Consider the following 27511-nt stretch of genomic DNA (forward strand, 5'->3'; position numbering starts at 1 on the left):
AATTGTACCATGTCATTTATGCCCAAAGCACCTCTAGAATGTTGTCAGATGACAAGTACAATGTAATTAACAAGCATATGCAGATTATTTTCTTAGGTTGGCAAAGTAGTAATTATTCACACAGAAATAAAAAAAGGCCAATGGCACAAATAATAGAAAATAACAAGTCTATCATTACAAGACTCCCAAAACTTGTTGCAGGAGGCATGGTTTAATGTCCTTGACATTAACTTTCCAATGAACTTTTTCTTCCAATTAAGAGTGGCCAGTGTTATCTTAAGCCATTTCTGGCTGTATTTTCTTCACATTCTAAGCCCATTTCCTTGTCTGCTGCCAGCACTCTCTCTTGGCTTTCCAACAGCTCTGGTTGGGCCTCTGTTCAAGTGGTAGTGCACACCCTATCTCCAAGAAACTTGTTGCAAATCTTGTTAGTCAAAAGTGTGGTCCATGGACCAGCATCAGAGCCCAGTCCAGTCTACTTAATCAGAATCTGCATTTGAACAAAATCCCCACGTGATTTTTATAATTATTTTCACTTTTTATTCTTTCTCTTTGGCTTTTAGTCTTTACACTTAGCTATAACTTGGGGACTGTGGCAGTGGGGTTCCATGTTATTTTTTTTTAGCAGGTAGGCAGCTCATCTTAATCAGGAGGGAAAAAGCTACTACATCACATAGTATTGCTCCTCCCCATAGCATTCACAAAGAAGCAGGCATTAAGGTGGAATTCAGTACAACCTTCTTTAGCACTACGATGTTATAAATCACACTCTCTTCTTCCTCTTGCATGCTATTGGAATGACTTCTCTATCTTCACAACCCTGCTGGATATTCAGAAGTCAATAATAATTCCACTATTTTATCCCATATTGACATGTTTTTTTCTCTTCCAGCCAGTATATATCTTGATAATAGGTACTGAATCCTTTTTAACTAATAATGAAAAGAATAACTTGATCACTAATTCCTGAAATTACAAATACATGCAAAAAAAAAAAAGAAAACATTACCTACTTAAGCTTAAGTTAATGCATTTTCATAGCCATATCAATTTGTTTCTCCTCTGGCCCACTTCTCCTTCTAGGTTGATTCCAAAGATTTTAGTTTACGTGACAGAAAAAATAAATATCCATGGAAAACGGTTTACATACTTTATCATTTCCAACGTGTACACTTAAAAAAAAATCCCTTCCCCAATTTGTCTGAAAGTATGGATCTTTCTACTGACGCACTTTGTCATCTTTGATTCCCCAATGATTCCTACAGTTTCTGATACCTAACATTCAAATATCTGTTGAATGAATATTATTTTTAAACCACCATGTTTGTTAGCATGTTACAATTAATGAAAAAAGTTCCAATGAAAAACATTTTAATAGGTTGTCAAATATACAGTTATTAGAATTATGTAAATATCACTTATAAAAATTGGTATATCACATTAGATGATTCTATAAAATAAAAACACAAATCACACATTGACAATAACCCCTGCAGTCCAAGTATACCCCCACAATAGCACAAATTACAAACACATTAAAAAAAAAACCCTAAAGACATTTATACATTTAAACCAAAGTAACTGTGACTAAATACATTCATTCATCAAGTACAATAAATTTAGCACTGCTGCTTATAGTCACTAATAACACAATTTTAGGTGCAATTTCACATGCTTTCATAAATCTTCCAGTACAGTTCCCATAGTAAAGTGTCTTTGTGCACGCCATTTTCATTTATATGCAGGTGCATCATACATCATACTTAAAACTATTTCACTTTACAAACTGTTAATATATATTTAAGTGGACAGTAGGTAAAAAATTTAAACTTCGATGACAAAATCTAAAATTAAAGTCTTGAAAGCCTATAGTGACTTGTTTACTTGAATAAATAATATTTTCACTTAGTACAGGCTATTAATATAATAATGAGAATTTAAATATTAACTCAAAAAGATAGAGGCGCCAAACTTTTCTAAGAAATTAATCCATTTTCAAAGTAATAATATAATCAATCTGTAAGTCAAAAGTAATTTCATATTCATTGCCAAATTTAAAATACCAGTGATGTTGATTGAGGCCTAAAACTGTTGTACTAAATTGTAAAATACAGTAAAGAAGATGCAGCTCATTTGCTTGGGAATATGTAATGGAATGTTTTTCACAGTAATGTTTATGTTAAACATTATTTTAAATGGACAGTCTAAATAAATGTACCTTTGCCAGCAAGGAAAGTGAAAAATTAAGGCTTTTTTATGCTATCTGTAACTAATACCCAAACTTAAATAGAGGTTACAATACTGTAAAATATTACTTCTAATTTCAACTATTGTTAGATGCTTCATTTCAACCCCATACTTATTATCTTATTTAGATGCCTATTTTTCTATATCTCTATTTTAATTAAGTCCCCAATCCCACCCCATCCAAAGAGAATGCTGAAAATGGTTAGGGCCTTATCTGTTTGGTTCACAGTTGTAATACTGGGGGCTAAAAATTCTTAACACATGGCATAAATCCAAGGAATATTTTTGAATGAACTAAGAAGCCTGGCCTCCAAAGGCAACCCCACTTGTTTTTCCAAAGCATTAGCAGATAATTGTTACCTCTTTAGATAATCAGACTGACAATTATTAAAAAGGAATCGATGTTTCCTAGGCTATGAAAACATCAAAAACATGTAATAGAAAGGGTAACTGAGGGCACAAACATATCAAATCAAGACTAAAGGCACTGGAGAAAGAAGGTAAGCATTGTAAACAATTTTTAAAGCAAAACAAGTTTTAAAGTATAAAATGCCAAACTACTAAGAAAAAATGTACTAAAGTGATGACAATGCTTTACCATAGTGGACACAATTCCTGTAATTTCACAAACAGAATTCTTTCGTTGTTCTATCGTTTTCTTTCATCCTACATCTTCTACAATATTCCAGCCCCTAGAAACAAATGTATTTTCAGCTGCGTGAAACAAAAAATTGCAACTGAAGTATCTGTGGAAATTCCTTTTTCTTAAACGATGTTATAAATTTGATACATAGACTTGATAGACATAAGAACATCATCTTGGAAATCATAAAATACTAAATTATGCTCAATCAAAATACAGACAAAAGTTCTTCAGTTCAACAGTTTAGAGCCCCATAAGAGCAAATTGTAGTGTAAAGTAAGTACAATCTTTCCAGACACACAAATAATAATGAATACTGAGTTGAAATACGACAAGCTCCACATTAGAGCCATTTAATATACACATTTTCATAACTGTTTCTTGAAAAACTATTTAGATAAAATATTTAGCATTTATCATTGATTTTAATTTATTTGAATCTATGCAATGTCCATCCATATTAAAATATCAATTAATGTAAATACTTTATTATAAAACTATTATACAATTTAAATTTTTATTAGAGAAAGGTATTATTCACATCCACAATTTCTTAAAGTCCTTTTTAAATGAGTGTATTCCATAAGAAATACACTAAAATCATTACTTATGTTTCATAGGGGAAAAAAAACTATGAGAATCCTATTAACCCAAACTATATCCATATTATGCTTATTTCTTAAGCATTTACATGTTCAAATATACTTGGTGAATAGTGATCATTCATCCCCACAGTGGTAAATTTCAGCATAATATTAAGTGACCGAGAGAGACTAAGATAGTCACATGTAGATTAGATAAACAGATACTTATTCTGTTATACCTAAGCCTACTTATAAAGCAACATAAAATTGAGCATTGGATAACAATGATAACAAATGTAAACAAACAGAATTAAATGTTAATCCCTTCTCTGAAAAACAACAGATAAAATTATGGGCTTCTTGCTTTATTAAAAACAAAACATGATCTATTGTATCAAAAAGTTAAGACATTGATTTTACAAAATTATATTTCCAAATACAGATAAAAAAATCTTGAACAGTTAATTCAGATTTTATTTAGCTAAAATGTGCAAAAAATCTGATAATACTTAAGTTTATTAAATTCATTGTACATAGGTTGATATCATCCCACACAAAAAAAGCCTCAGTATCTTGTTAAGGTTCAAAATAGTGTTTAATTATCTGAGCTTAAGATTTATTGAACCACTATCCAAATAACAACAAAACCCATATTGTAAAAGAAAAAAGTAAAACTAAAAATTTTGATTATTATGACTTGAAATTCATTCCCATTAAAACATAAAACTATAGCCAATATCCATTCGAAAAGTGAAGAAAAATTGAAGTCCCTATGATAAATACACCAATTCTAAATAAAAAATTAAAATCAAATTTTGCTATTACAAAATGCACATGATCTTTTAAGTTATTCAGGTTTAACAGATTTACTAAGGATAGAGTTCATAGAGCATTTAGTTGGTACTTCTGTTTGGACTCAGGTATTTGCAAAGTGCCCTCAGAGAAGGCTGAGAAGGTAAAATAAACATAAAATTGTGATAATTTTCTCCACACCACAATAAAGGTGCTCGGATTTAAAAATGCAATTTGTAACTCCAGAAGAAAACGAGGAGAAAGAATTTACAACCCCAAAGTATCTTCCAGGAATATGACAAAACTGATAACTACCTAGAAATGTTATTAGTGAATGGAAGTGCAAGTAATGACAGCATTAACATCAAATGTATTTGAAGACTCAAAGTTTTAAATGTTTTAAATGACAAATAACTAGTTGATTTTTTTAAGAAGGTGGGTGTGAAACAAAGATAATACAAATCTAATTTTTCCGGGAACTGTAGCACTGCTCCTGTCCCCATGAAATTAAGTTACAATTTCACTGGTCAACATAATATAAAACTGTTTTGAGTAAGAGTGAAATAGAAGCATGAATATAGATATGCACCAAACCCTATATTATGGACTAATTTACACACAGTATTTTTGATAACAACCTAATTAGATATTGTCTTTCATTGCTTACTATAATTCTGAGAAACTGTTTTTAACAACATACATTTACACTACCACTTAACTAAATGGGGACATATAAATACATATATTTTTAAAGAAAAAAAATCAAGTTATTTAGAGGAGAAATAAAACTTCAATTCTTTACTTTTTTGAAGCTGCATTTAGATACAAAGGTATATGGTTTATGATACTTTCACAATGTAATAAATTTATATTCCAATTTTCTCATGAATGAAAGATTGTAAAGGAAAATATTTTGTTCCTTGAAAATAACATCTCTTTTCCCCTAACCCCAGTAAGAACAATTAGTGTGCCTTTAATTTCAAGACTTTGTTGTTGTCATCCACGTCAATTGTCTTTTTCATGAAGTATAATATTTTGAGAGAGAGATGTAAAAATTAAAGAGAAAATCTGCTTTTGGAATGCAACAATTCTAAATCATTTCACTAAGAAGCACCCTTTGATATGCTGGTCTGAACTTTTAATATAAAACCTAAACAGTACTTGTTTCTGAAGTAGAATTTTCTCCAGTTTTAGTAACTTCATACATAGCAATACTAAGGACATCAACCTGTGCTTTCGAGATTTTGGTAGGTGTTCTAATAATGTAATATTTTAGATATGGCTCATTGTCAAGGCTGGGTGGACAGAGATTTCATGAATTGGCTACAGAAAGCTAACTGAACTCTTAATGACTGAATAATGGTTTTCATTTTGCTTGAGCCAAAAAAGATGTTTAAGCCATGTACCACCACTTTCCCTGCTTAACATTCCTAAGTTTCTTTATTCTTCATAGTTTTCTAATGAACAAATAATTAGTTTTCCTGAGTAAGATTATAAAAAAGTTAACCTTTCTTCCAAAAGTATAAAGGCAAATAAAATGTCGACTCACAATACAAATTTTTTACATAGCATTAAAGGTGCAGATATTGACTGCTCCTCTTCATTATGATTGGCCCACCCCTTAAAAGACTGCAATAGAGGATTCAATTGTCTAAAATACTTCGAAGTACAGAAATTAAATGCTTTAGCCCATAAACATATCCCTCATCTATTGTGTTGCTAGGGAACACATGAGCAAAATCTATCATTCGCACTTCTACTTCAGCAATCTCTTGGCAACCAGTGGGAAGATGGTAGAAAACTTTTTCCAGTTGGGAAAGTACATTTCCATTTAAATGTTCCTGTGACATGCTTTTCCACCCATTGCCTTGCTCCAGATTTTCAACTTTCAATGAAGTCTGACTGTGATGCTTTTTTGTATACATTTTCCTGTGACGAGCATACATCTTGGACAAGCTTTTGCCCACTGAAGCCTCTATTTTTCCATTAGCTGTGGAACTTAACACATGAAAGTTATTATTGTACTCTAGTAATTCTGTGTCTGACAGTTGTCCTTTGGACAAAAACTTTTCTGCCAAAGTTCTGTCATTCAATTTTGTAGTGGTTGGCTGAGATGAACCTTCATAAACAAAGAGTAATGAACTTGCGTAAAAATTAAGCTGCTTCTGGTTTTCAAACCACTGCAGAATTTTCTCAATCTTCTGAATACTGGCAGCAACAGCATCTTTTCTTAAGCAGTACCCATTATGAAAAAATCTGGAGACTCCTATAAAAAGAAAAATATGAGCATTATAATCAAATTATGAAATAACTATTATTTGGGAAGTGAACTCATCACAGAATTCTCCAATATTTTCCCCATCATCCCTTAGAATTAAGTGAACAGTTAATCCTAGCATTCTAAGAATTCTAGTCAGATATAGAAGTCTGACCTCAGCTTGATTTTTGGTGAAGATGCTTTTATTAGAAAACATTTAAATGACACTAATATAATATGAAATATCCTATTTAGACAAAAGGAAATTTATTACAGGTAGACTGGTAGTTTACTTCTCTCACTATATTCTCTCAAGAAATAGGATTCCAGGCTGGGCACGGTGGCTCACGCCTGTAATCCCAGCACTTTGGGAGGCCAAGGCGGGTGGATCACGAGGTCAGGAGATCGAGACCATCCTGGCTAACATGGTGAAACCCCGTCTCTACTAAAAATACAAAAAATTAGCCAGGCGTGGTGGCGGGCACCTGTAGTCCCAGCTACTCCGGACGCTGAGGCAGGAGAATGGTGTGAACCCGGGAGGTGGAGCTTGCAGTGAGCCGAGATTGCACCACTGCATGCCAGCCTGGGCGACAGAGTGAGACTCTGTGTCAAAAAAAAAAACAACAAAAAAAAAACCAAATAGGATTCTAGGCCGGGCACGGTGGCTCAGGCCTGTAATCCCAGCACTTTGGGAGGCCAAGGCAGGCGGATCACGAGGTCAGGAGATCGAGACCATCTTGGCTAACACGGTGAAACCTCGTCTCTACTAAAAACACAAAAAATTAGCTGGCTGTGGTGGCGGACGCCTGTAGTCTCAGATACTCAGGAGGCTGAGGCAGGAGAACGGCGTGAACCCAGAAGGTGGAGCTTGCAACGAGCCGAGATCACCCCACTGCACTCCAGCCTGCGCAATAGAGCAAGACTCCATCTCAAAAAAAAAAGAAAGAAAGAAAAGAAAGAAAGAAAGAAAGAAAGAAAGAGAGAGAGAGAGAGAAAGAAAGAGGATCCAAGACTTGCTCTATTTGCTATTGTGAGAAATTTTACAGTAAAATTACTTGTTCGGGCTGGGCGCAGTGGCTCACGCCTGTAATCCCAGCACTTTCGGAGGCAGAGGCGGGTGGATCACCTGAGGTCAGGAGTTCAAGACCAGCCTGGCCAACACGGTAAAACCTCGTCTCTACTAAAAATACAAAAATTAGGCATGGTGACGCATGCCTGTAGTCCCAGCTACTTGAGAGGCTGAGGCACAAGAATCACCTGAACCTGGGAGGTAGAGGTTGCAGTGAGCCGAGATCGTGCCACTGCACTCCAGCCTGGGCGATACAGCAAGACTGTCTTGAAAACAAAAAACAAAAACCAAAACAAAACAAAAAACAAAAACTTGCTTGTTTGAATCTTTTAGAGCTAACTAAAACCTAGAGTCAAATTTAATTATTTTTTAATGGTACCATTACCAAATACCAAACCATACCTCTACTAATTTTCATTTGCTCTCAATAATATTGATTAAGTCAATTTTTCCAAAAAGTTAAGCTCACTTTTGGGAATAGCACTTTCCCACGTTAGGTATATTATTGAAAATTGAGACCTTTAAATGTTTTAACCTATCAGATTATTAGGCCTTTAAAAAAAAAAAAAACAAATAAAAAATAACTATGCCTATTTTATCATACTTGGGAATTTATAGATATATATAATTTGATTTCTGCTTTGAAATAACTTGTTCCCCAATGTGGGACAGAAACTATTAAAAGATATATTCAGATATAACTAAATTATTAGCCTGGGAAAATATTTTTTAAATAGCCCATCTGAATGTTATTTTGCTGTTGATTAAGTACTCCAAGGCAAACACTAATTGTTAAGCTCATGCTATGGATGTTTGCTTTCTATACATAAAATAAGAATTCTTCTACAAACTTTTTACACTATGCATAATTTCTTCTCTAAATATCTTAGTGGAGCTAAGAATAAACTTGTAATATAATGTTATTTCCAGGAATCTAGGATATTGTTGCTTTTGTAGTATCTTGGCCATAAATATTTTAGAAGCATATATGTATGTTAACAGATTTTATTTAAATCAGTTTAATGCCACTTAATTATTCATTATGTAGCTCTAGAAACTTACATAGCTCAACTACACATGGGAATATTCAATAAAAATACATTACATGCTACAACACGTATTTTAAAGTCTCTTATGTAACAAGCAGTTTTAATATACTATGATCTATAATGTTTACTTACAAAATAATTTTATACACAACCTCTAGTTCCAGTATTGAGCTAGATGGCTGGTACACAGCTGTTCATTTTTTTTTAAAGTATATTAATAAGAAATAAATGAAAATGTAACAGAGGGTCATTCATAGTCCCATGGTCTTGATGTATTATGAACCAGGGCTTATGGTTAATCCAATTCTGTAAATCTAAGTTTCATTATTTTTAAAAATAGTTTATTATGAATCAAATCACTTTTCCAAATGACAACTAAAACTGAAATAACTTTAGAAGTATTTTAACTGTTCAATCATAAAAGCATTAGTTTTTTAGTCCTTACCATCCTTTATAGTTTCTTTTGTTAAGCTTCTTCCGTAATGCTGGTTTTGTGTCTCATAGCTATCGGAATGAACATGATAAACCTGTCAAAAAAAGCAGTGAATATTAAAAAGCTAATACTCCTTGACCATGTGGGGTTTATCCCAGCCACAAGGGTGGCTAAAGATGAAATCTACTCAGGTAATTCATTCTAATAGATTTGAGAAGAAGAAAAAAATCGCAGTTATATCAATGGATGCTGAAAAGGCACTTTACAAATTTAACATCCACTACTGATGAAAAATCTTTGTAATATAAGGATAGATGAATATTTCCAATATGATAAAACTATCTACCTCAACCTACCAGGAGTTAGTCTCAAGTTTAAAGGAGAGAACTGAAAAAGCACTTCTTTTAAAATACAAGAAGCCTTCACAAAAATATTTTATCATGATGTCTTTTATATTATTATCATCTAATATTCTGGAGTTCCTAGCAAATGCAATTAGAGAGAAAGAAATTAGAGGTATAATAATTTGGAAAGGTGGAGATAAAGTTAATACTCTGAAGATAATAGTTGTACACTGGAAAATAAAATTAAAGACAAATACAAATAATAAAATATAAGACATGGCATTTGAATACAAATTAGTAAACAGAAAATAAGCTTTCTAAACACAAATAACTCGTTAGAAAATGTAATGAAAGACGCCATTTATAAAACGTAACCCCCAAAGAACATGAAAATAAGCTAGATATGTAAAAGATGTATAAGAAAATATCTTTAAAACATTCCTAAGACACACACCTATGTTCTCAAAAAAGATTCAACATAATAAACTATATCAATTTTACTTAAATTAATCTACAACTAAAGTGAGATTATAATAAAAATACCAACTTTTTTTTGTTTGGGGGAGGGACGGAGTCTCTCTCTGTTGCCCAGGCTGGAGTGCAGTAGTGTGATCTCGGCTCACTGCAACCCCTGCCTCCGGGATTCAAGTGATTCTTGAGCCTCAGCCTCCCGAGTACTGGTATTACAGGTGCGTGACAATACGGCCAGGTAATTTTTGTATTTTTAGTAGAGGTGAGGTTTCACCATGTTGGCCAGGCTGGTCTCAAACTCCTGGCCTCAAACGATCCACCTGCCTCCGCCTCCCAAAGTGCTGGGATTACAGGTGTAAGCCACCACGCCCGGCCTCAACAATTTTTTTTAACCATAAGCCAACTCTGAAGTTCACATATTTAAAAAAAAAAAAAGAGCCAAGAAAAGTTAAAATAAGATTAATAAGGTAGAACTAACCTTGCCACCCTACCAGATACTAAAACACATTTTACAATCAAACATATGTGAGAATTTAGTATATGATAATGGGATTTCAAATCAATGGGAAAAGATTATTTATTAAATGGTGTTAGTCTGATTAAACAGTGATCAGGAAAAAAGTAAGTTGTATTCATACCTGATATCTTATGTCAGGATAAATTCCAAATGTATCAAAGATTGAAATGATAAAACGGTCCCCGAAAACATATAGGAATCCTTGAGTAACTGATAATAACTAGGTACAGCATTTCCAACTAAAACTCAGAAATGTCAGTTGGTTTTTTTTGGTAGATAATATTTGTATATATTTATGGGGTACATGTGGTATTTTCTTACAGGCATAGAACGTGTAATGATAAAGTGAGGGTATTTAGGGTATTCACCACTACAAATATTTATCATTTCTATGTTTTCACAGTGTTCTTCCCATGCAGAAATCAAAAGAAAAATAGAGAAAAAAAACTGTTCGAAATTTATTTGATGAACAAAGGACATGTTCACACTTATGGGGGAAAAAACAAGAAACAGAAAAGTGTTTAAGGTAGGTTTTGTAATAAACATATATGCAGTATTTGCATGTTTAAAATATCTCTGGAAGGATATATAGAGAAAAAATAACTATAATATGATATCTTGTATGGAGGCAGACTATTCAACTGTACAGGTATACCTCATTTTATTGTGTTTCACTTCATTGCGCTTTACAAATATACTGCATTATTTACAAATTGAAGGTCTGTGGCAGCTTGAGCAAATCTATTGGTGCCACTTTTCCAACAGCATGTGCTCATTTCATGTCTCTGTATTACAATTTGGTAATTTTTGAAAATTCTCAATAGCAAAGACTTGGAACCAACCCAAATGTCCAACAACAATAGACTGGATTAAGAAAATGTGGCACATATACACCATGGAATACTATGCAGCCATAAAAAATGATGAGTTCATGTCCTTTGTAGGGACATGGATGAAACTGGAAACCATCATTCTCAGCAAACTATCACAAGGACAAAAAACCAAACACCACATGTTCTCACTCATAGGTGGGAATTGAACCATGAGAACACATGGACACAGGAAAGGGAACATCACACTCCGGGGACTGTTGTGGGATGGGGGGAGGGGGGAGGGATAGCATTAGGAGATATACCTAATGCTAAATGACGAGTTAATGGGTGCAGCACACCAACATGGCACATGTATACATATGTAACAAACCTGCACATTGTGCACACGTACTCTAAAACTTAAAGTATAATAATAATAAAATAAAATAAAGAAAAAAAAGAAAATTCTCAAACTTACATCTGTTATGGTGATCTGTGATTAGTGATCTTTGATGTTACTCCTGTGATTACTTTGGGATGTTACGAACCACGCCCACATAAGATGGCAAATTGGATAAATATGTGTGTTCTGACTGTTCCACTGACCAGCTCTTCCCCCATCTCTCTTCCTCTCCTCAGGCCTCCCTATCCCCTGAGACACAATACTGAAATTAGGCCAATTAATAACCCTCCAATTAATTAATAACCCTCCAATGGCCTCTAAGTGTTCAATGAAAGGAAATGTCACATCTCTCACTTTAAATCCAAAGCTAAAAAGTGATTAACTTAGTAAGGAAGGCATCTTGAAAGCAAAGACAGGCCTAAAACTAGGCCTCTTGTGCCAAACTGTGAATGCAAAGAAAAAGCTCTTGAAGGAAATTCAGAGTGCTAACTACAGTAAACACACAACTGATAAGAAAGTGAAACAGCCTTACTGCTAATATGAAGAAAGTTTTAGTGGTCTGGATAGAAGACCAAACGAGCCACAATATGAGCCTCAAGTCAAAGCCTAATCCAGGGTAAGATTCTTTTCAATTCTATTAAGGCTGAGAGTCACCATGAGAAAGCTGCAGAAGAAAAGTGCAAACTAGCAAAGGCTGGTTCATAGACCCTAGCAGAAGTTTATGGAAAGATGTTGTTTTTAACCTAAAATGCAAGGTAAAGCAGAAAGTGCTATTGTAGAAGCTACAGCAACTTATCCAGAAGATAACTGATGAAGGTATCTACTCCAAACCACAGATTCTCAATGTAGATAAAACGGACTTCTATTGAAAAAAAATGCCACCTAGGGTTTTCACAGCTAGAGATAAGAAGTCAATATCTGGCTTCAAAGCTTCAAAGGACAGACTAACTCTCTTATTGGGGCAAATGCAGCTGGTGACTTTAAGTTGAAGCCAATACTCACTCATTTGTCCTAGAGCCCTTAAGAATTATGCTGAATCTCCCAGCCCTTTGGGAGGCTGAAGCAGGAGGATTGCTTGAGGCCAGAGGACAACTTGAGGCAAGAAGCTCAAGAACAGCCTGAGCATCATAGTGAGACCCCGTCTCTACAAAAAATTTAAAAATTAGTTGGGTGTGGTGGCACATGCCTGTAGTCCCAGCTACTCGAGAGGCTGAGGTGGGAGGACTGCTTGAGCCCAGGAGGGGCTACAGTGAGCTATGATTATGCCACTGGACTCCAGCCTGGGCCAAGACCCTGTCTCAAAACAAACAAACAAAAAAACGTGCTGAATCTACTCTGCCTGGGCTCAAAGCCTGGATGACAGCACATCTGTTTATAGCATGGTTTACTGAATATTTTCAGCCCACCATTGAGAACTACTACTCAGAAAAAAAGATTCCTTCCAAAATACTACTGCTCATTGACAGTGCACCTGGTCACCTAACAAGATTACTGATGATGTACAAGGAGATTAATGTTGTTTTCATGTCTGCTAATAACATTCCTTTTGCAGTTCTATGGATCAAGGAGTAATTTCAACTTTTAAATTCTATTATTTAAGAAATATATTTTGCAAGGCTACATACAGCTGCCATTGATAGTAATTCCTCTGATGGATTGGGGCAATGTAAATTGAAAACCTTTTGGAAAGAATTCACCATTCTAGATGGCATAAAGAAGATGTGAGATTCATGAGAGGAGGTCAAAATATCAACATTAACAGGAGTTTGGAAGAAGTTAATTCCAACCCTCATGGATGACTTTGAGGAGTTCAATTCAAGACTTCAGTGGAGGAGGTAACTGCAGATGTGGTAGAAAGAGCAAGTGAACTAGAATTAAGACTGAAGGCTGAAGATGTGACTGAATTGCTGCAATCTCATGATAAACCTTGAATGAATGAACAGTGACTTGCTTGCTTGCTTTATTGATTGGCTGACTGAGATAGGGTCTCGCTCTGTTGCCCAGGCTGGAGTGCAGTGGCACGATCATGGCTCACTGCAGCCTCAACCTTTTGTACTCAAGTAATCCTCCCACCTCAGCCTCCTGAGTCTCTGGGACTACAGGTGCATGCCACCATGTCTGGCTAATTTTTGTATTCTTTTGTAGAGGGGGTTTCACCATGTTGCCCAGGTTGGTCTCAAACTCCTGAGCTCAAGTGATCCACCCGCCTCAGCCTCCCAAAGTGTTGGGATTACTGGCATAAGCCACTGCCCCTGGCCTCAGAGTGGCTTCTTATGGATGACAAAGAAAGTGGTTTCTTGAGATGGAATCTACTCCTAGTAAAAATGCTGTAAACATTGTTGAAATGACAATGAACGATTTAGAATATTACATAAACTTACTTGATAAAGCAGTGGCAGGATCTCAGAGGACTGACTCCAATTTTCAAAGTTCTACTGTGGGTAAAATTCTATCAAAGAGTATCACATGCTCCAGAGAAACCTTTCATTTAAAAAAGAGTAAATTTATGTGGCAAACTTCACTGCTGTCTTATTTTAAGAAATTGCTGCAGGCACTCCAACCTTCAGCAGCCACCACCCTGATCAATCAGCAGCCATAGGCAAGAGCCTCTACTAGCAAAAGGAAACAACTCACTGAACGCTCAGATGATCATTAGTATTCTTTAGCAATAAGTATTTTTTAATTAAAGTATACACACTGTTTTTTAAAAAACATAATGCAACCGGGCACAGTGCCTCACGCCTTTAATAATAGTGCTTTGGGAGGCTGAGGCAGGAAGACTGCTTGAGCGTAGGAGTTTAAGACGAGCCTGGGCAACATGGCAAGACCCTATCTCTATAAAAAATAAAAAATAAGCCAGGTGTGGTAGCAAAGATATTTGTAATAAAAAGTTAACATTCTCAACCTAAAAACATATAAATATGTAGCAAAAAAGTATCCAATTTTTTTTTTTAATGGAAAGAAAACTGAGAAACAGGTGTAGGAGGACAAAATGATAAGCAAAAGCAAGCTCTAGCTTTTCCTGGTACATCACCATCTTAGTTGCTCATTTTGCAACTTCTTTGCAGAAACTGACAAGCTGATCCTAAAATTCATGTGGAAACTAAAGGGATCCAGAATAGCCAAAACAAATTTGAAAAAGAAGAACAAAGTTGAGGCCAGGTGCAGTGGCTCACACCTGCAATCCCAGCAATTTAGGAGGCCAAGGCAGGAGGATCACTTGAGCCCATGAGTTCAAGACTAGCCTGGGAAACAAAGTGAGACACAGTCTCCACAAAATAATTTAAAAATTAGTTGGGTGTGATGGTGTACACTTGTAGTGTCAATTACTTGGGAGGCTTAAGTAGGAGGATTGCTTGAGCCCAGCACTTCAAGGCTGCAGTAAGACACGATCACACTACTGCACTCTAGCCTGGATGACAGAGCAAAGACCCAGTCTCAAAATAAAATAAAATAAAATGTAAAAAAGAACAAAATTGGAGGACTCATAATTCAAAACTTACTCCAAAGCAACATTAATCAAAACAGTGTAGTACTTGGCATAAGGATAGACAATATGAAAATGGAAAACATTTATGGTCAATTTATTTTCAACAAGGGTATCAAGAATATTAACTGGGGGAATAACAGTCCTATCAACAAATGGTGCTGGGACAACTGCATATCCATATGCAAAAGAATGAAGTCTGACCCCTTCCTTAAAGCATACAAAAAATTAACTTAAAATGTATCGTAAGTCTCAATACAAGAGATAAAATTATAACATCCTTACAAGAAAAATAGGAGTAAATCTTGATGAGTTTGGGTTAGGCAATGGTTTCTTAGATTTTATGCCAAAAGCCTAGGTAACAAAAAAAAGTAAATTGGACTTCCAATTTAAAAATTTGGAATCTTCAACAAATACTATCAAGTAAAGAAAATCAGATTAGAAAAAATATTTGCAAATCAAAAGTTTGATGGGTTTACATACAACTCAATAATTAAAAACAAAATGTCTGAATAGACATTTTTCCAAAGAAGACATATGTAGTCAATAATATTGCACATGAAAAGATGCTCAACATCATTAATCATTAGAGAAAGGCAAATCAAAACCACAAGGAGATGCTACTCGACACCTACTAGGATGGCTTATAGCAGAAAAACAAAAAGGAACAAAGGTTTCAAGAATGTGGAGAAAATGGAACCATCATGAATTGCTGGTGGGAATGTAAAATGAATGGTGAAGCCACCATATGTTCTCACTTACAAGTGGGAACTAAGCTATGAGTAAACAAAGGCATACAGAGTAATACAATGGACTTTAGACACTCAGAAGAAGAGTGGGAAGGGTGGCTAGGGATTAAAAAAACTACATATTAGGTATAATGTACGCTACTCAGGTGATGAGTATGCTAAAATCTCAGAATTTATCACTATATAATTCATCCATGTAACAACAACAACAAAAAACTGTACCCCAAAAGCTACTTATATAATTTTTTAAAATATTAAATAACTAAATAAAATGGTGAAGCCACTGTGGAAAAACACTTTGGCAGTTTCTCAAAAAGTTAAATATAAACTTAACCTTAGGACCTACCAATTTCACACTTAGGAATCTATCTGAGAGAAATAAAACATATACCTACACAGAAAGTTGTATACAAATGTTCATAACAGTTATTAGTAGCCCAGAAGTAGAAACAACCCAAAGTTCATCAATGAATGAATGGATAAACAAAATGTGGTATAACCATAGAATATTATTTGGCAATAAAAAACAAAGTGCTGACTTACATGACAACATGGGTGAACTTTAAAAACACGAAACTAAATCAAAGAAGCCAGTCACAAAATACCACACATTGTACTGTACAATTTGATTTATATGAATTGTCCAGAAGGGGCAAATCCATAGAGATAGAAAATAGATTAGTGGTTCCCTAGGGACAGGGAGTTTGGAAGGAAATTGGTAGGGACTGCTAATGTGTATGAACGTTTTTTGCAGAAGTGATAAAAATACTGTAAGTTGAATGTGGTGACAGTTGCCCAAGTCTATGAATTGATTAAAACCAGTGAACTCTATACTTTAAATGATTAACAGAATGGTATGTAAATGACATCTCGCTAAAGCTATTTAAAAAAACTAAACCTCTTTAAGAAATAAACAAACCTCTATTTATGTCTAGGGAAACAATAAATCCCAGCAGAGCGAAATCATACAATACCTTGTTTGCTTATCCTATCCATGTACCCTAAAGGTAATGCAAACCCAAAGAAGAGTTTACTATTATTATTATTTTATTTCAATAGCTTTTGGGGAATAGGTGGTTTTTGTTACATGGGTAAGTTCTTCAGTGGTGATTTCTGAGATCATGGTGCACCTGTCACCCAAGCAGTGTACATTTTACTGAATGTGTAGTCTTATCCCTCACCTGCGTCCCACCCTTCCTCAAGTCCCCAAAGTCCATTATCTCATTCTTATGCTTTTGCATCCTCAAAGCCTAGCTCCAACTTGTGAGAGCACATAGTATTTGGTTTTCAATTCTTGAGTTCACTTAGAATAATGGTCTCCAACTCCATTCAAGTTGCTGCAAATGCCACTATTTCATTCCTTTTTATGGCTGAGTAATATTCCATTGTGTATATATATCTCTCACATTTTCTTTTTTTTTTTTTTTTTTTTTTTGAGACGGAGTCTTGCTCTGTCGCCCAGGCTGGAGTGCAATGGCGCGATCTCAGCTCACTGTAAACTCCACCTCCCGGGTTCAAGCAATTCTCCTGCCTCAGCCTCCTGAGTAGCTGGGACTACAGGCACCCGCCACCACGCCTGGCTAATGTTTTGTATTTTTAGTAGAGACGGGGTTTCACCGTGTTAGCTAGGATGGTCTCGATCTCCTGACCTTGTGATCCGCCTGCCTTGGCCTCCCAAAGTGCGGGGATTACAGGCGATCACATTTTCTTTATCCATTCATTGGTTGACGGGCGTTTGGACGGGTTCCATATTTTCGCAACTGCGAATTGTACTGCTATAAACATGCATATGCAAGTGTCTTTTTCATATAACAACTTCTTTTCCTTTGGGTAGATACCCAGTAGTGGGATTGCTAGATCGAATGGTAGTTCTACTTTTAGTTCATCCTGTTTTCCACAGTGGTTGTATTAGTTTACATTCCCACCAGCAGTGTAAAAGTGTTCTCTTTTCAACACATCCATGACAACATCTGTTATTTTTTTATTTTTTAATTATTGCCATTCCTGCAGGAGTAAGGTGGTATTTCCTTGAGGTTTTATTTTGCATTTCTGTACTAGTGATGTTGAGCATTTGTTCATGTTTGTTGGCTATTTGTATATCTTCTTTTGAGAATTGTCTATCCATGTCCTTTGCTCACTTTTTGAAGGGATTGTTTTTCGCTTGCAGATTGCTTTGAATTCCTTGTAGATTCTAGATAGTAGTGCTTTGTCAGATGCATAGTTTGCAAATATTTTCTCCAACTCTGTGGGCTGTCTGTTTACTCTGCTGATTATTTCTTTTGCTGTGCAGAAGCTTTTAAGTTTAATTAGGTCCCATTTATTTATTTTTGTTTTTGTTGCATTTGCTTTTGGGTTCTTGGTCATAAATTCTTTGCCTAAGCCAATTGTAGAAGAGTATTTCCAATGTTATCGTCTAGAATTTTTATAGTTTCAGGTATCAGATTTAAGTCTTTGATCCATCTCGAATAGATTTTTGTATAAAGTGAGAGATGAGGATTCAGTTTCATCCTTCTACATGTGGCTTGCCAATTATGTCAGAACCATTTGTTGGACAGGGTGTCCTTTACCCAATTTATGTTTTTGCATGCTTTGTTGAAGATCAGTTGGCTGTTAAGTATTTGGCTTTATTTCTGGGTTCTCTATTCTGTTCCACTGGTCTATGTGCCTATTTTTATACCAGTACCATGCTGTTTTGGTAACTATACCCTTGTAGTGTAGTTTGTAGTCAGGTAATGTGATGCTTAGAGATTTGTTCTTTTTGCTTAATATTTCTTTGGCTATATGGACTATTTTTTGGTTGCATATGAATTTTAGCATTTTTCTGTAGTTCTGAGAAGAATGATGATGGTATTTTGATGGGCATTGCACTGAATCTGTAGATTGCTTTTGGCAGTATGGTCATTTTCACAATATTGACTCTACTCATTCATGAGCATGGGATGTGTTTCAATTTATTTGTGTTATCCATGATTTCTTTCAGCAGTGTGTTGTAGTTTTCCTTGTAGAAATCTTTCACCTCCTTGGTTAAGTATATTCCTAAGTACTTTTATTTTTTATTTTGTGGCTGTTGTAAAAGAGATTTAAGTTCTTGATTTGATTCTCAGCTTGGTAGTTGTTGGTGTATAGCAGTTTGTGTACACTGATTTTGTATCCTGAAACTTTACTGAATTCATTTCTCAGATCTAGGAGCTTTTTGGATAAGTCTCTAGGATTTTCTAGGTATACAATCATGTCACTGGTGAAGAGTGACAGTTTGATTTCCTCTTTACTGATCTGGATGCCCTTTATTTCTTTCTCTTGTCTGACTGCTCTGGCTAGGACCTCCAGTACTATGCTGAATAGAAGTGGTGAAAGTGGGCATCCTTGTCTTGTTCCAGTACTCAGGGGAAATGCTTTCAACTTTTCCCTATTCAGTATGATGATGGCTGTGGGTTTGTCATAGACAGCTTTTATTATTTTGAAGTATGTCCCTCCAATGCCAATTTTGCTCAGGGTGTTTATCATAGAGGCATGCAGGATTCTGTCAAATGCTTTTCTGCAACTATTGAGATGATCATATGATTCTTATTTTTAATTCTGTTTATGTGATGTATCACATTTATAGACTTGTGTATGTTAAACCATCCCTGCATCCCTGGTATGAAATCCACTTGACCATGGTGTATTATGTTTTTGCTATGCTGTTGGATTTGGTTAGCTAGTATTTTGTTGAGGATTTTTGAATCTATGTTCATCACGGATATTGTTCCGTAGTTTTCTTTCTTTGTTATGTCCTTTCCTGGTTTTGGTATTAGGGAAATATTGTCTTCACAGAATGATTTAGCGAGGATTCCCTCCTTATCTTATGGAATTTCAGTAAGATTGGTACCAATTCTTCTTCGAATATCTGCTAGAACTCAGCTGTGAATCCATCAGGTCTTGGACTTTTTTTCTTGGTAATTTCTTTATTACTGTTTCAATCTCGCTACTTGTTATTGGTCTGTTCAGTTTCTATTTTTTCCTAATTTAATCTAGGTAGGTTGTATATTTCCAGGAATATATTCATCTTCTCTAGATTTTCTAGTTTGTGCACATAAAGGTGTTCATAGTAGCCTTGAATGATCTCTTGTATTTCTGTGGTATCAGTTGTAATATTACCAGTTTTGCTTCTAATTGAACTTATTTGGATCTTCTCTCTTCTTGGTTAATCTAGCTAAAGGTCTATCGATTTTGTTGATCTTTTCAAAGAACCAGCTTTTTGTTTCATTTATATTTTGCATTATTTTTTGTTGTTGTTTCAATTTCACTTAGTTCTATTCTGATCTTTGTTATTTCTTTTCTTCTGCTGAGTTTGGCTTTGGTTTGTTCTTGTTTCTCTAGTTCCTTGAGATGTGACATTAGGTTGTCTATTTGTGCTCTTTCAGACTTTTTGATGTAGGCATTTAATGCTATGAGCTTTACCCTTGGCACTGCTTTTGCTGCATCCCAGAGGTTTTAATAAGTTGTGTCACTATTATCAGTCAGTTTAAAGAATTTTTACATTTCCATCTTGATTTCATTGTTCACGCAAAAATCATTCAAGGGCAGATTATTTAATTTCCATGTATTTGTATGGTTTTGAGGTTCCTTTTGGAGTTAATTTCCAGTTTTATTCCACTGTGGTCTCAGAAGATACTTATGATTTTTCTTTTTTTTTTTTTTTTTTTTGAGACGGAGTCTTGCTCTGTCACCCAGGCTGGAGTGCAGTGGCGTGGTCTCAGCTCACTGCAAGCTCTGCCTCCCGGGTTCACGCCATTCTCCTGCCTCAGCCTCCCAAGTAGCTGGGACTACAGGCGCCCACCACCACGCCCAGCTAATTTTTTGTATTTTTAGTAGACATGGGGTTTCACCATGTTAGCCAGGATGGTCTCGATCTCCTGACCTCGTGATCCACCCGCCTCAGCCTCCCAAAGTGCTGGGATTACAGGCGTGAGCCACCACACCTGGCCCTGTTTTTAAAATTTAAGTTGCTTTTCACCTTTCTCTGGTATCTCCTTGAGTAGCTTAATAATAAGCCTTCTGAGTTTTTTATATGGCAATTCAGATATTTCTTCTCGGTTTGGATCCATTGCTAGGGAGCTACTGTGATCTTTTTGGGGTGTTATAGAGCCCTGTTTTCGTCATATTACCAGAATTAGTTTTCTAATTCCTTCTCGTTTGGGTAGACTGCTTCTTCAAATTGTTCTTGAATATATTTTTGATTGGACTTTTTTTTCTAATTTACTTTTTCTCTCTCTCTCTTAAGGATTAGACTTTAATATTCATTTTAGTCTAAACTGATTCTTGGTACTTGTAGGGATAAAGACTCTGTATGAGTTCCTTATTTATAGAGAGTCTTTGTGTGCTGGCTTTCCCTAATGCTGGCTATAGTAGTTATATTATTGGTGTGTGGGTGAGTTCACTGTCTCCTATTGAGTTGGAATGGCAGGGATCTCTTGAAGCTTATATTTTTCTCTCGTGGTGTACGCCTTATTTATTTAATTTTTTCCTGGTGTTTTATCTCCTAAGTTGATGATTCGGATTCAGGCCCATAGAGGGAGTAACCCTGGGTAGGCAGCAGGTGTGGCTAAGGCAGGTGAGTAGATGTAATACCCAATGGTGGGTCAAGGTCCCAGCCTTGATGAGGGTAGCTGGGGCGGCTCTCAATTAGATGTGCTGAGGATTTATCAGAGTGAAGAGTGGGAACTACCACAGCTCCCCTACCAAGTCAGCAGGATAACTATTTACTTCACAGCCTCACTCCTATACTAGTGTTTCAGCTCTTTAGATCAGACAGGCACCTCTTTTCATCTATAGGAATGTTGGTATTCCAAACAGGGAGTGATTGTGACTCTGCCTCTCGTTCAGGCCTGAATCTGGGGGGTGCTCCTCCTGTCAGGCTGCACTCACCCTGGATTATTCCAGAATGGCTGTCTATAGGTGCCTCCATGCTGCATTCCTGTGGGGGATGCCCCAGCTATGTCTACAGTGGAGTGCTGGGGAGAACAAGGACCTCTTCTCCAAGGTCCTTCATGATCACAGTGGCTGCCTGCCTGTTGCGGTGTATGTGCAGACTTTCCCAGTTGTGCCTAGCACTGCAATTGTGTCTCTGCTGTGAGAAACTACCCACCAGTGAAAAGATCTGGAACTCAAGGCCTGCTGTTCAGATTCTTTTGTCCCACAGGGTGATCCTTTGATGTGGTGCTCTCCCCATTCCCCTGGCGATGGGGCTTCCTGAGAGCCAGACTGTAGTGATCGTTATTGTTCTTCTGGGTCTAGCTACTCAGCAAGGCTACCTGGCTCCAGGCTCTGGTTTGTGCTGAAAAATGTCTGCCTGTGATGCGATCAGTCTTCAGGTCTCCAGTCATGGATAACAGCACCTGCTCTAGTGGAGGTGGCAGGGGAGTGATGTAGACTCTGTGAGAATCCTTCATCGTAGGTAGGTTTAGTGTGCTGGCTTTCTCGAATGCTGGTTATGCTAGCAGTGAAGTTGTCACATGGACAGACTGAGGACCACTGGTTAGCCAGGATATTGGAGGCAGTAGTTTCAGCAGTTGTTTTCTCCTTCCTGGGAGCAGAGTTATTCTGTCATGAGTTGCTGTAATGGCCTGAGTTGGTCAGCCTCCAGCCAGGAGGTAGCGCTTATAAGAGAGCACCACTTGCAGTATTGGCAGTAGGATCTGAGCTTGCCCTAAGTTGGCAAGGGGGAATTATTCTGGTTTCTCACATAATGGGCAATACCATAAAGCTCCCAAGAGTTTATGTCTTATCAGGGCAGGTAGAGAAAAACCACCAGGTGGGGACAGGGTTAGGCAGGTCTGAGCTCAGACTCTCCTTGGGTGGGGCTTGCTGCAGCCACTGTGGGGGATGGGGGGTGGTTCTCAGGCCAATGGTATTTTTTTTTTTTTTTTTTGAGACGGAGTCTCGCTCTGTCACCCAGGCTGGAGTGCAGTGGCGCAATCTCGGCTCACTGCAAGCTCCGCCTCCCGGTTTCACGCCCTTCTCCTGCCTCAACCTCTCCAAGTAGCTGGGACTACAGGCGCCCGCCACCACACCCGGCTAATTTTTTTGTATTTTTAGTAGAGACGGGGTTTCATCGTGGTCTCAATCTCCTGACCTCGTGATCCGCCCGCCTCGGCCTCCCAAAGTGCTGGATTACAAGCGTGAGCCACCGCGCCCGGCCTGCCAATGGGATTATATTCCAGAGGAACGTATTGCTGTCTCTGCTGTGCTGTATAGTTTGCCAGAGAAGTGGGGAATAGCCAGTAGCAAAAGGACTCACCCAGCTCCCACGCAGTTGGCGAGGCTGGTGTTGCTCCCACAGTACATGTTAACAGCCCCAAGTTTAGATCCAGGCAGCCTGCATGTGAAACACAGACCTACCCTGGGCCATAAGCTTCCCCACCGAGAAAGCAAACATGGCTTTCAGGCCACACCCCTCCTCGTCTGCCAACAATGGTGGTGGCTCCTGTGCTCCTATCTGCAGCATTTCCCATTTGCCCCTGGATTCTGCTCAAGTAAGTTCATGCCCACTTGAAATTGCCACAAAATTCAGCTGCAAGCTTCTTTCACCCTGTGACTAGTCCCTAATTCCACTGGCTGCCTTCCCTGAGATCCCATGTAAGATATAGTCAGGGATGACTTCCCTGGGCTTGCGCTGGAGACTAGGAGTACCTACAAGGCTGTTCCTGCTGTTGCTTCTACTTTTACATTTTACGTGGCCCCCTAAATCCATTCCACCTCTAGGTAAGGTTAAATCCTCCTACTGTGATCTGGATTCTCAGATTCACTCAGTGGGTATGTGTTCAGAGGCAGGTTTTCCCCCCTTACACTTTGGGAATTCACAGTTTTTCACCTAACTCACAGAGTTTGCAGTGATCCTTTCAAAAGATCTGTGAATTCGTTTGGTTTTCCTGGTACTTTCTTGTGGTGGTTTTTGGAATGACAGTTCACATTGTGAATCTCCACACAATGTTCTGTCCATCCACGTGGAAGATGCACATTAGCCCTGCCTCCCATCCACCATCTTCCTCCCATCTGACAGAAGAGTTTTTGAATAGGGAATATCATGATTAGATATACATTCTACAATGTATAGGGAAAGAATTATAAAATAAAACTGAACTTGAGAGACTAGACTCTGGAGAGGGATAATAGTGATAATGGGACTCGAGAAGTTTAGGAATCAAGATCAGTAGGATTGATGGATGGCTGACAGGTAACAGTGATTACCCGGTTTTTTTTTTTTTTTTTTTTTTTTTTTTATGAGACAGAGTCTCGCTCTGTCACCCAGGCTGGAGTGCAGTGGTGCAATCTCAGCTCACTGCAACCTCCACTTCTCCACTTCCTGGGTTCAAGAGATTCTCCTGCCTCAGCCTCTCGAGTAGCTGGGATTACAGGCGTGTGCCACCATATGCAGCTAATTTTAGTATTTTTTATTAGAGACAGGGTTTTGTCATGTTGGCCAGGCTGCTCTCGAACTCCTTACCTCAGGTGATCCACCCACCTCGGCCTTGCAAAGTGCTGGGATTACAGGCATGAGCCACCATGCCCGGCTGACTACCCGGTCTCTAATGTGTAAAACTGGATATATGGTGATGCCATTTACTGAGACAGGGAATAATAGGGATTTGTTTTTAGGCTGGGCACAGCGGCTCATGCTTGTAGTCCCAGCACTGTTTGGGATTGCCCAGGATCACTTGAGCCCAGGAGTTCGAGACCAGCCTGGGCAACGTGAACCTCATCTGTACTAAAACCTCAGTTCAACAGTGAAACAGTGCATAGTAGCAACAGTGAAACCTCATCTGTACTAAAAAAAAAAAAAAAAAAAAAAAAATCAGCCAAGTGTAGTGGCACATGCCTGTGGTCCCAGCTACTTGGAAGGAGGCTGAAGCAGGAGGATCCCTTGAACCCAGGGGTTGAGGCTGCAGAGAGCCATGATCTTGCCACTGCACTCTAGCCTGGGTAACATCTCACCAAAAAAAAAAAAAAAAAAAAGATTTGTTTTCATTGTTGTGGTTGCTGGTTTGCAAGAGGGATAATGAGTGTGTCAGTTTTGTGAGGTTTTTTTTCCCCAACTAAATTAGAATCTTTTTATTCTCTTAGTAATCTCTTCCAGAGTCAACTACTTCCATTGTAGGTGATAAAATGTATAAGGCTCCACTTCAGATGTTGGCATTGCTATGAGCATGGTCTCTCCCCTTTACTGCAACTCAGAATTAAAACTTTTGCTTCTTATTTTTTATATTCCAGTTCCAGAAGTAGTTTCCACCGTGAAAGTTATTTAACGACAGCCTTATTCTTTCTAGTAGTGGCTTACTACCAGGCTCCAGCTTCTTCAGGAACATTACAAGACGGATTTAATTTAAATATGTATTAAAAGGTATTCTATCAAATGAGTTTAAATGCATTTTATTTTTAGACAACCTACATGACACGTTTTTCTTAAAAACAATGCATTCACTCCATGCATCCATAGCCAAAATAAATGAAGAGCTCAAGATGACATCAGTCCCATTTGTCTTAAGCCCTGATGTTGTATGGATGACAAGCAGCAGCCAGTTATGATGACAGGTGATAGATCCAAAGTAATTGCCGAATTTGTTAACATTTTTCCATTTCTGAACCACCCTTAAAGAAAATCATTTATGGGGTCACACTATCCTCATGATAGTCCAATAGAGCAACCATGCCATCTGGATTCATGTTTTCACCAATAAGAACTAGTAGTTTTTGCAATCAGCAAGGATGTGCAGCCTCTGTCGCAAAAGGTTTTACTCTTTCTGGTCTCTGTTCTTCAAATTTGCCTTTGATTGTTTTCATGTAATCTTTGACGTCGTTCTTGTAGGTGTTTTTTGTGAAACTGGTTTCTTGCAAGTGATAGTTTGTGACAGTATCAACCACAGTGATAACTGTGGTTTTGGTACCTTTGCCCTCGGGACCTTCAGCAGAGGCATTTCCACCAATGAGCAAGTCATCAATGTTACCCTCTGTCCTACTGACCATATTCCCCTCCACCACCAGGCAGAGCCCATCTGCAATCTCCCAAATCTGATAAATGTGAAATAACACCTATCTCGTCATAGCTGATAAGATGCTGGTAAACAATCATGATGGCAGCTGAAGGGAGACAGAGGGCAGCGGTGCTAGCTTAGCAGGAGCCGGGAGCTCTGGGTGAGGGTGGTGGAGCTAGAGCGCTCCAGGAAAGGGGAACCATGGAAAAAGCTATGTCAGTTTTTTATGTATTGAGTTCAAGATGTCTTTAAGCACTTAAGATATTTAAGTAAGGTATCCAGTAAGTTGTTAGACGTACATATCAGGAGATCAAAGAAAAAGCAGAGCCTGCTGATAAACATTCGTGAGTTATGTGTGTAACTATAATGAGAACAGAGAGCCCCGCTTAGGAAGAAATAGAAAAGAAAGATAGACATTAAAATGGAACCAGGAGGAATACCTCAGCATTTAAAGAATAAACAGAGGCCGGGAGCAGTGGCTCCATGCCTGTAATCCCAGCACTATGGGAGGCCGAGGAGGGCAGATCACAAGGTCAGGAGATTGAGACCATCCTGGCTAACATGGTGAAACCCCATCTCTACTAAAAAAAATACAAAAAATTAGCTGGATGTGGTGGTGGGTGCCTGTAGTCCCAGCTACGCGGGAGGCTGAGGCAGGAGAATGGCGTCAAACCGGGAGGCGGAGCTTGCAGTGAGCGGAGATGTGACAGTGCACTCCAGCCTGGGCGACAGAGCAAGACTCTGTCTCAAAAAAAAAAAAAAGAATAAATAGAAATGGGCTGGCAAAGAAGATTGCAAAGTGGCCTTAGGCAGAAAACAGGAGAAAGGTGGGTGTCATAGATTCAAAGAAGAATGTTTCAAGGAGGGTGTGGTTGGCATTGAAAGCTACTTTTCAAGGTAAAGTAAGGCAATGAAAAATGCCATTTGGAATTAATGGCATGGTGGTGCTTAATGAAGAGCTAATCCACTAGCATGATGGGGCAGAAGCCAGATTAGAATGAGCCAAATACTGAATGGGAAATAGGGAAATAGAAATAATGAGTTTGGTTGTAAAGCGGAGACAAGCTAAATCTGCAGTTGGAAAGCAAAGCAGGTTAAAGGTGGGGTTTTGATGTTTTGTTTTTTAAAAAACTTGACAGTGATTTGAAGATATTTAAAGCAAAACGATAAAAGCCAGTAAAGAGAGGCAGAAGTTGAAAATATAAGAAAGATAAGAGAAAATCAATAGTACAAGGTTCTTGAAGAGGTAAGAAGGAATGAGATTCAGAGGGTGTACAGAGGAGCTGTCCTTAGATAGGAGGATGGAAAATTCTTCAATGTGACGGGAAAGAACAATGAGAGAATAAAAGCAACTGCAGGTAAGGCATGTGCATCTGTTAGCAGGAAATTAAGGGAAATCCTGTCGGATGATTTTTATTTTTTCTAAAGCAGAAAGCAGTCATCTGCTAAAAGTCAGAAGGAAAGAGGGAGGGTGAGAGATCTGAAAACAGTGGAGGCTTAAATAGTTGCCCAATCAGATTCCTGTGAGATGTTTATTTCTTGTTTGTTTTAACTTTATTCCATTACCGTTTTTTCTTTTTCTATATACTCATATTTAATTATAGTTTTCTAAAATGAAATAACTGATTGAACAATTTCTCTGGT

General features: G+C 37.5%; 1 protein-coding gene and 1 pseudogene across 2 annotated transcripts in view; both read right to left on the reverse strand.

Moving 5' to 3' along the window:
- Positions 1-1354: 1354 nt before the first annotated feature.
- IPMK (inositol polyphosphate multikinase) overlaps positions 1355-27511 on the reverse strand; it is an 82392-nt gene continuing 56235 nt past the window's right edge. For both annotated transcript variants that reach the window (XM_004093040.3, XM_030798008.1), the window contains exons 5-6: positions 9087-9168; positions 1355-6532 (exon numbers count right to left, since the gene is read on the reverse strand). In XM_004093040.3, coding sequence (XP_004093088.2) covers positions 5910-6532; positions 9087-9168 — 705 coding nt within the window. In that variant the 3' untranslated portion in view covers positions 1355-5909. The remainder of the gene's footprint in view (positions 6533-9086; positions 9169-27511) is intronic.
- On the reverse strand, positions 25411-25965 carry LOC105737818 (annotated as a pseudogene).

Source organism: Nomascus leucogenys, chromosome 18 (assembly GCF_006542625.1).
Source record: "Nomascus leucogenys isolate Asia chromosome 18, Asia_NLE_v1, whole genome shotgun sequence".
Taxonomy (NCBI): Eukaryota; Metazoa; Chordata; class Mammalia; order Primates; family Hylobatidae; genus Nomascus; species Nomascus leucogenys.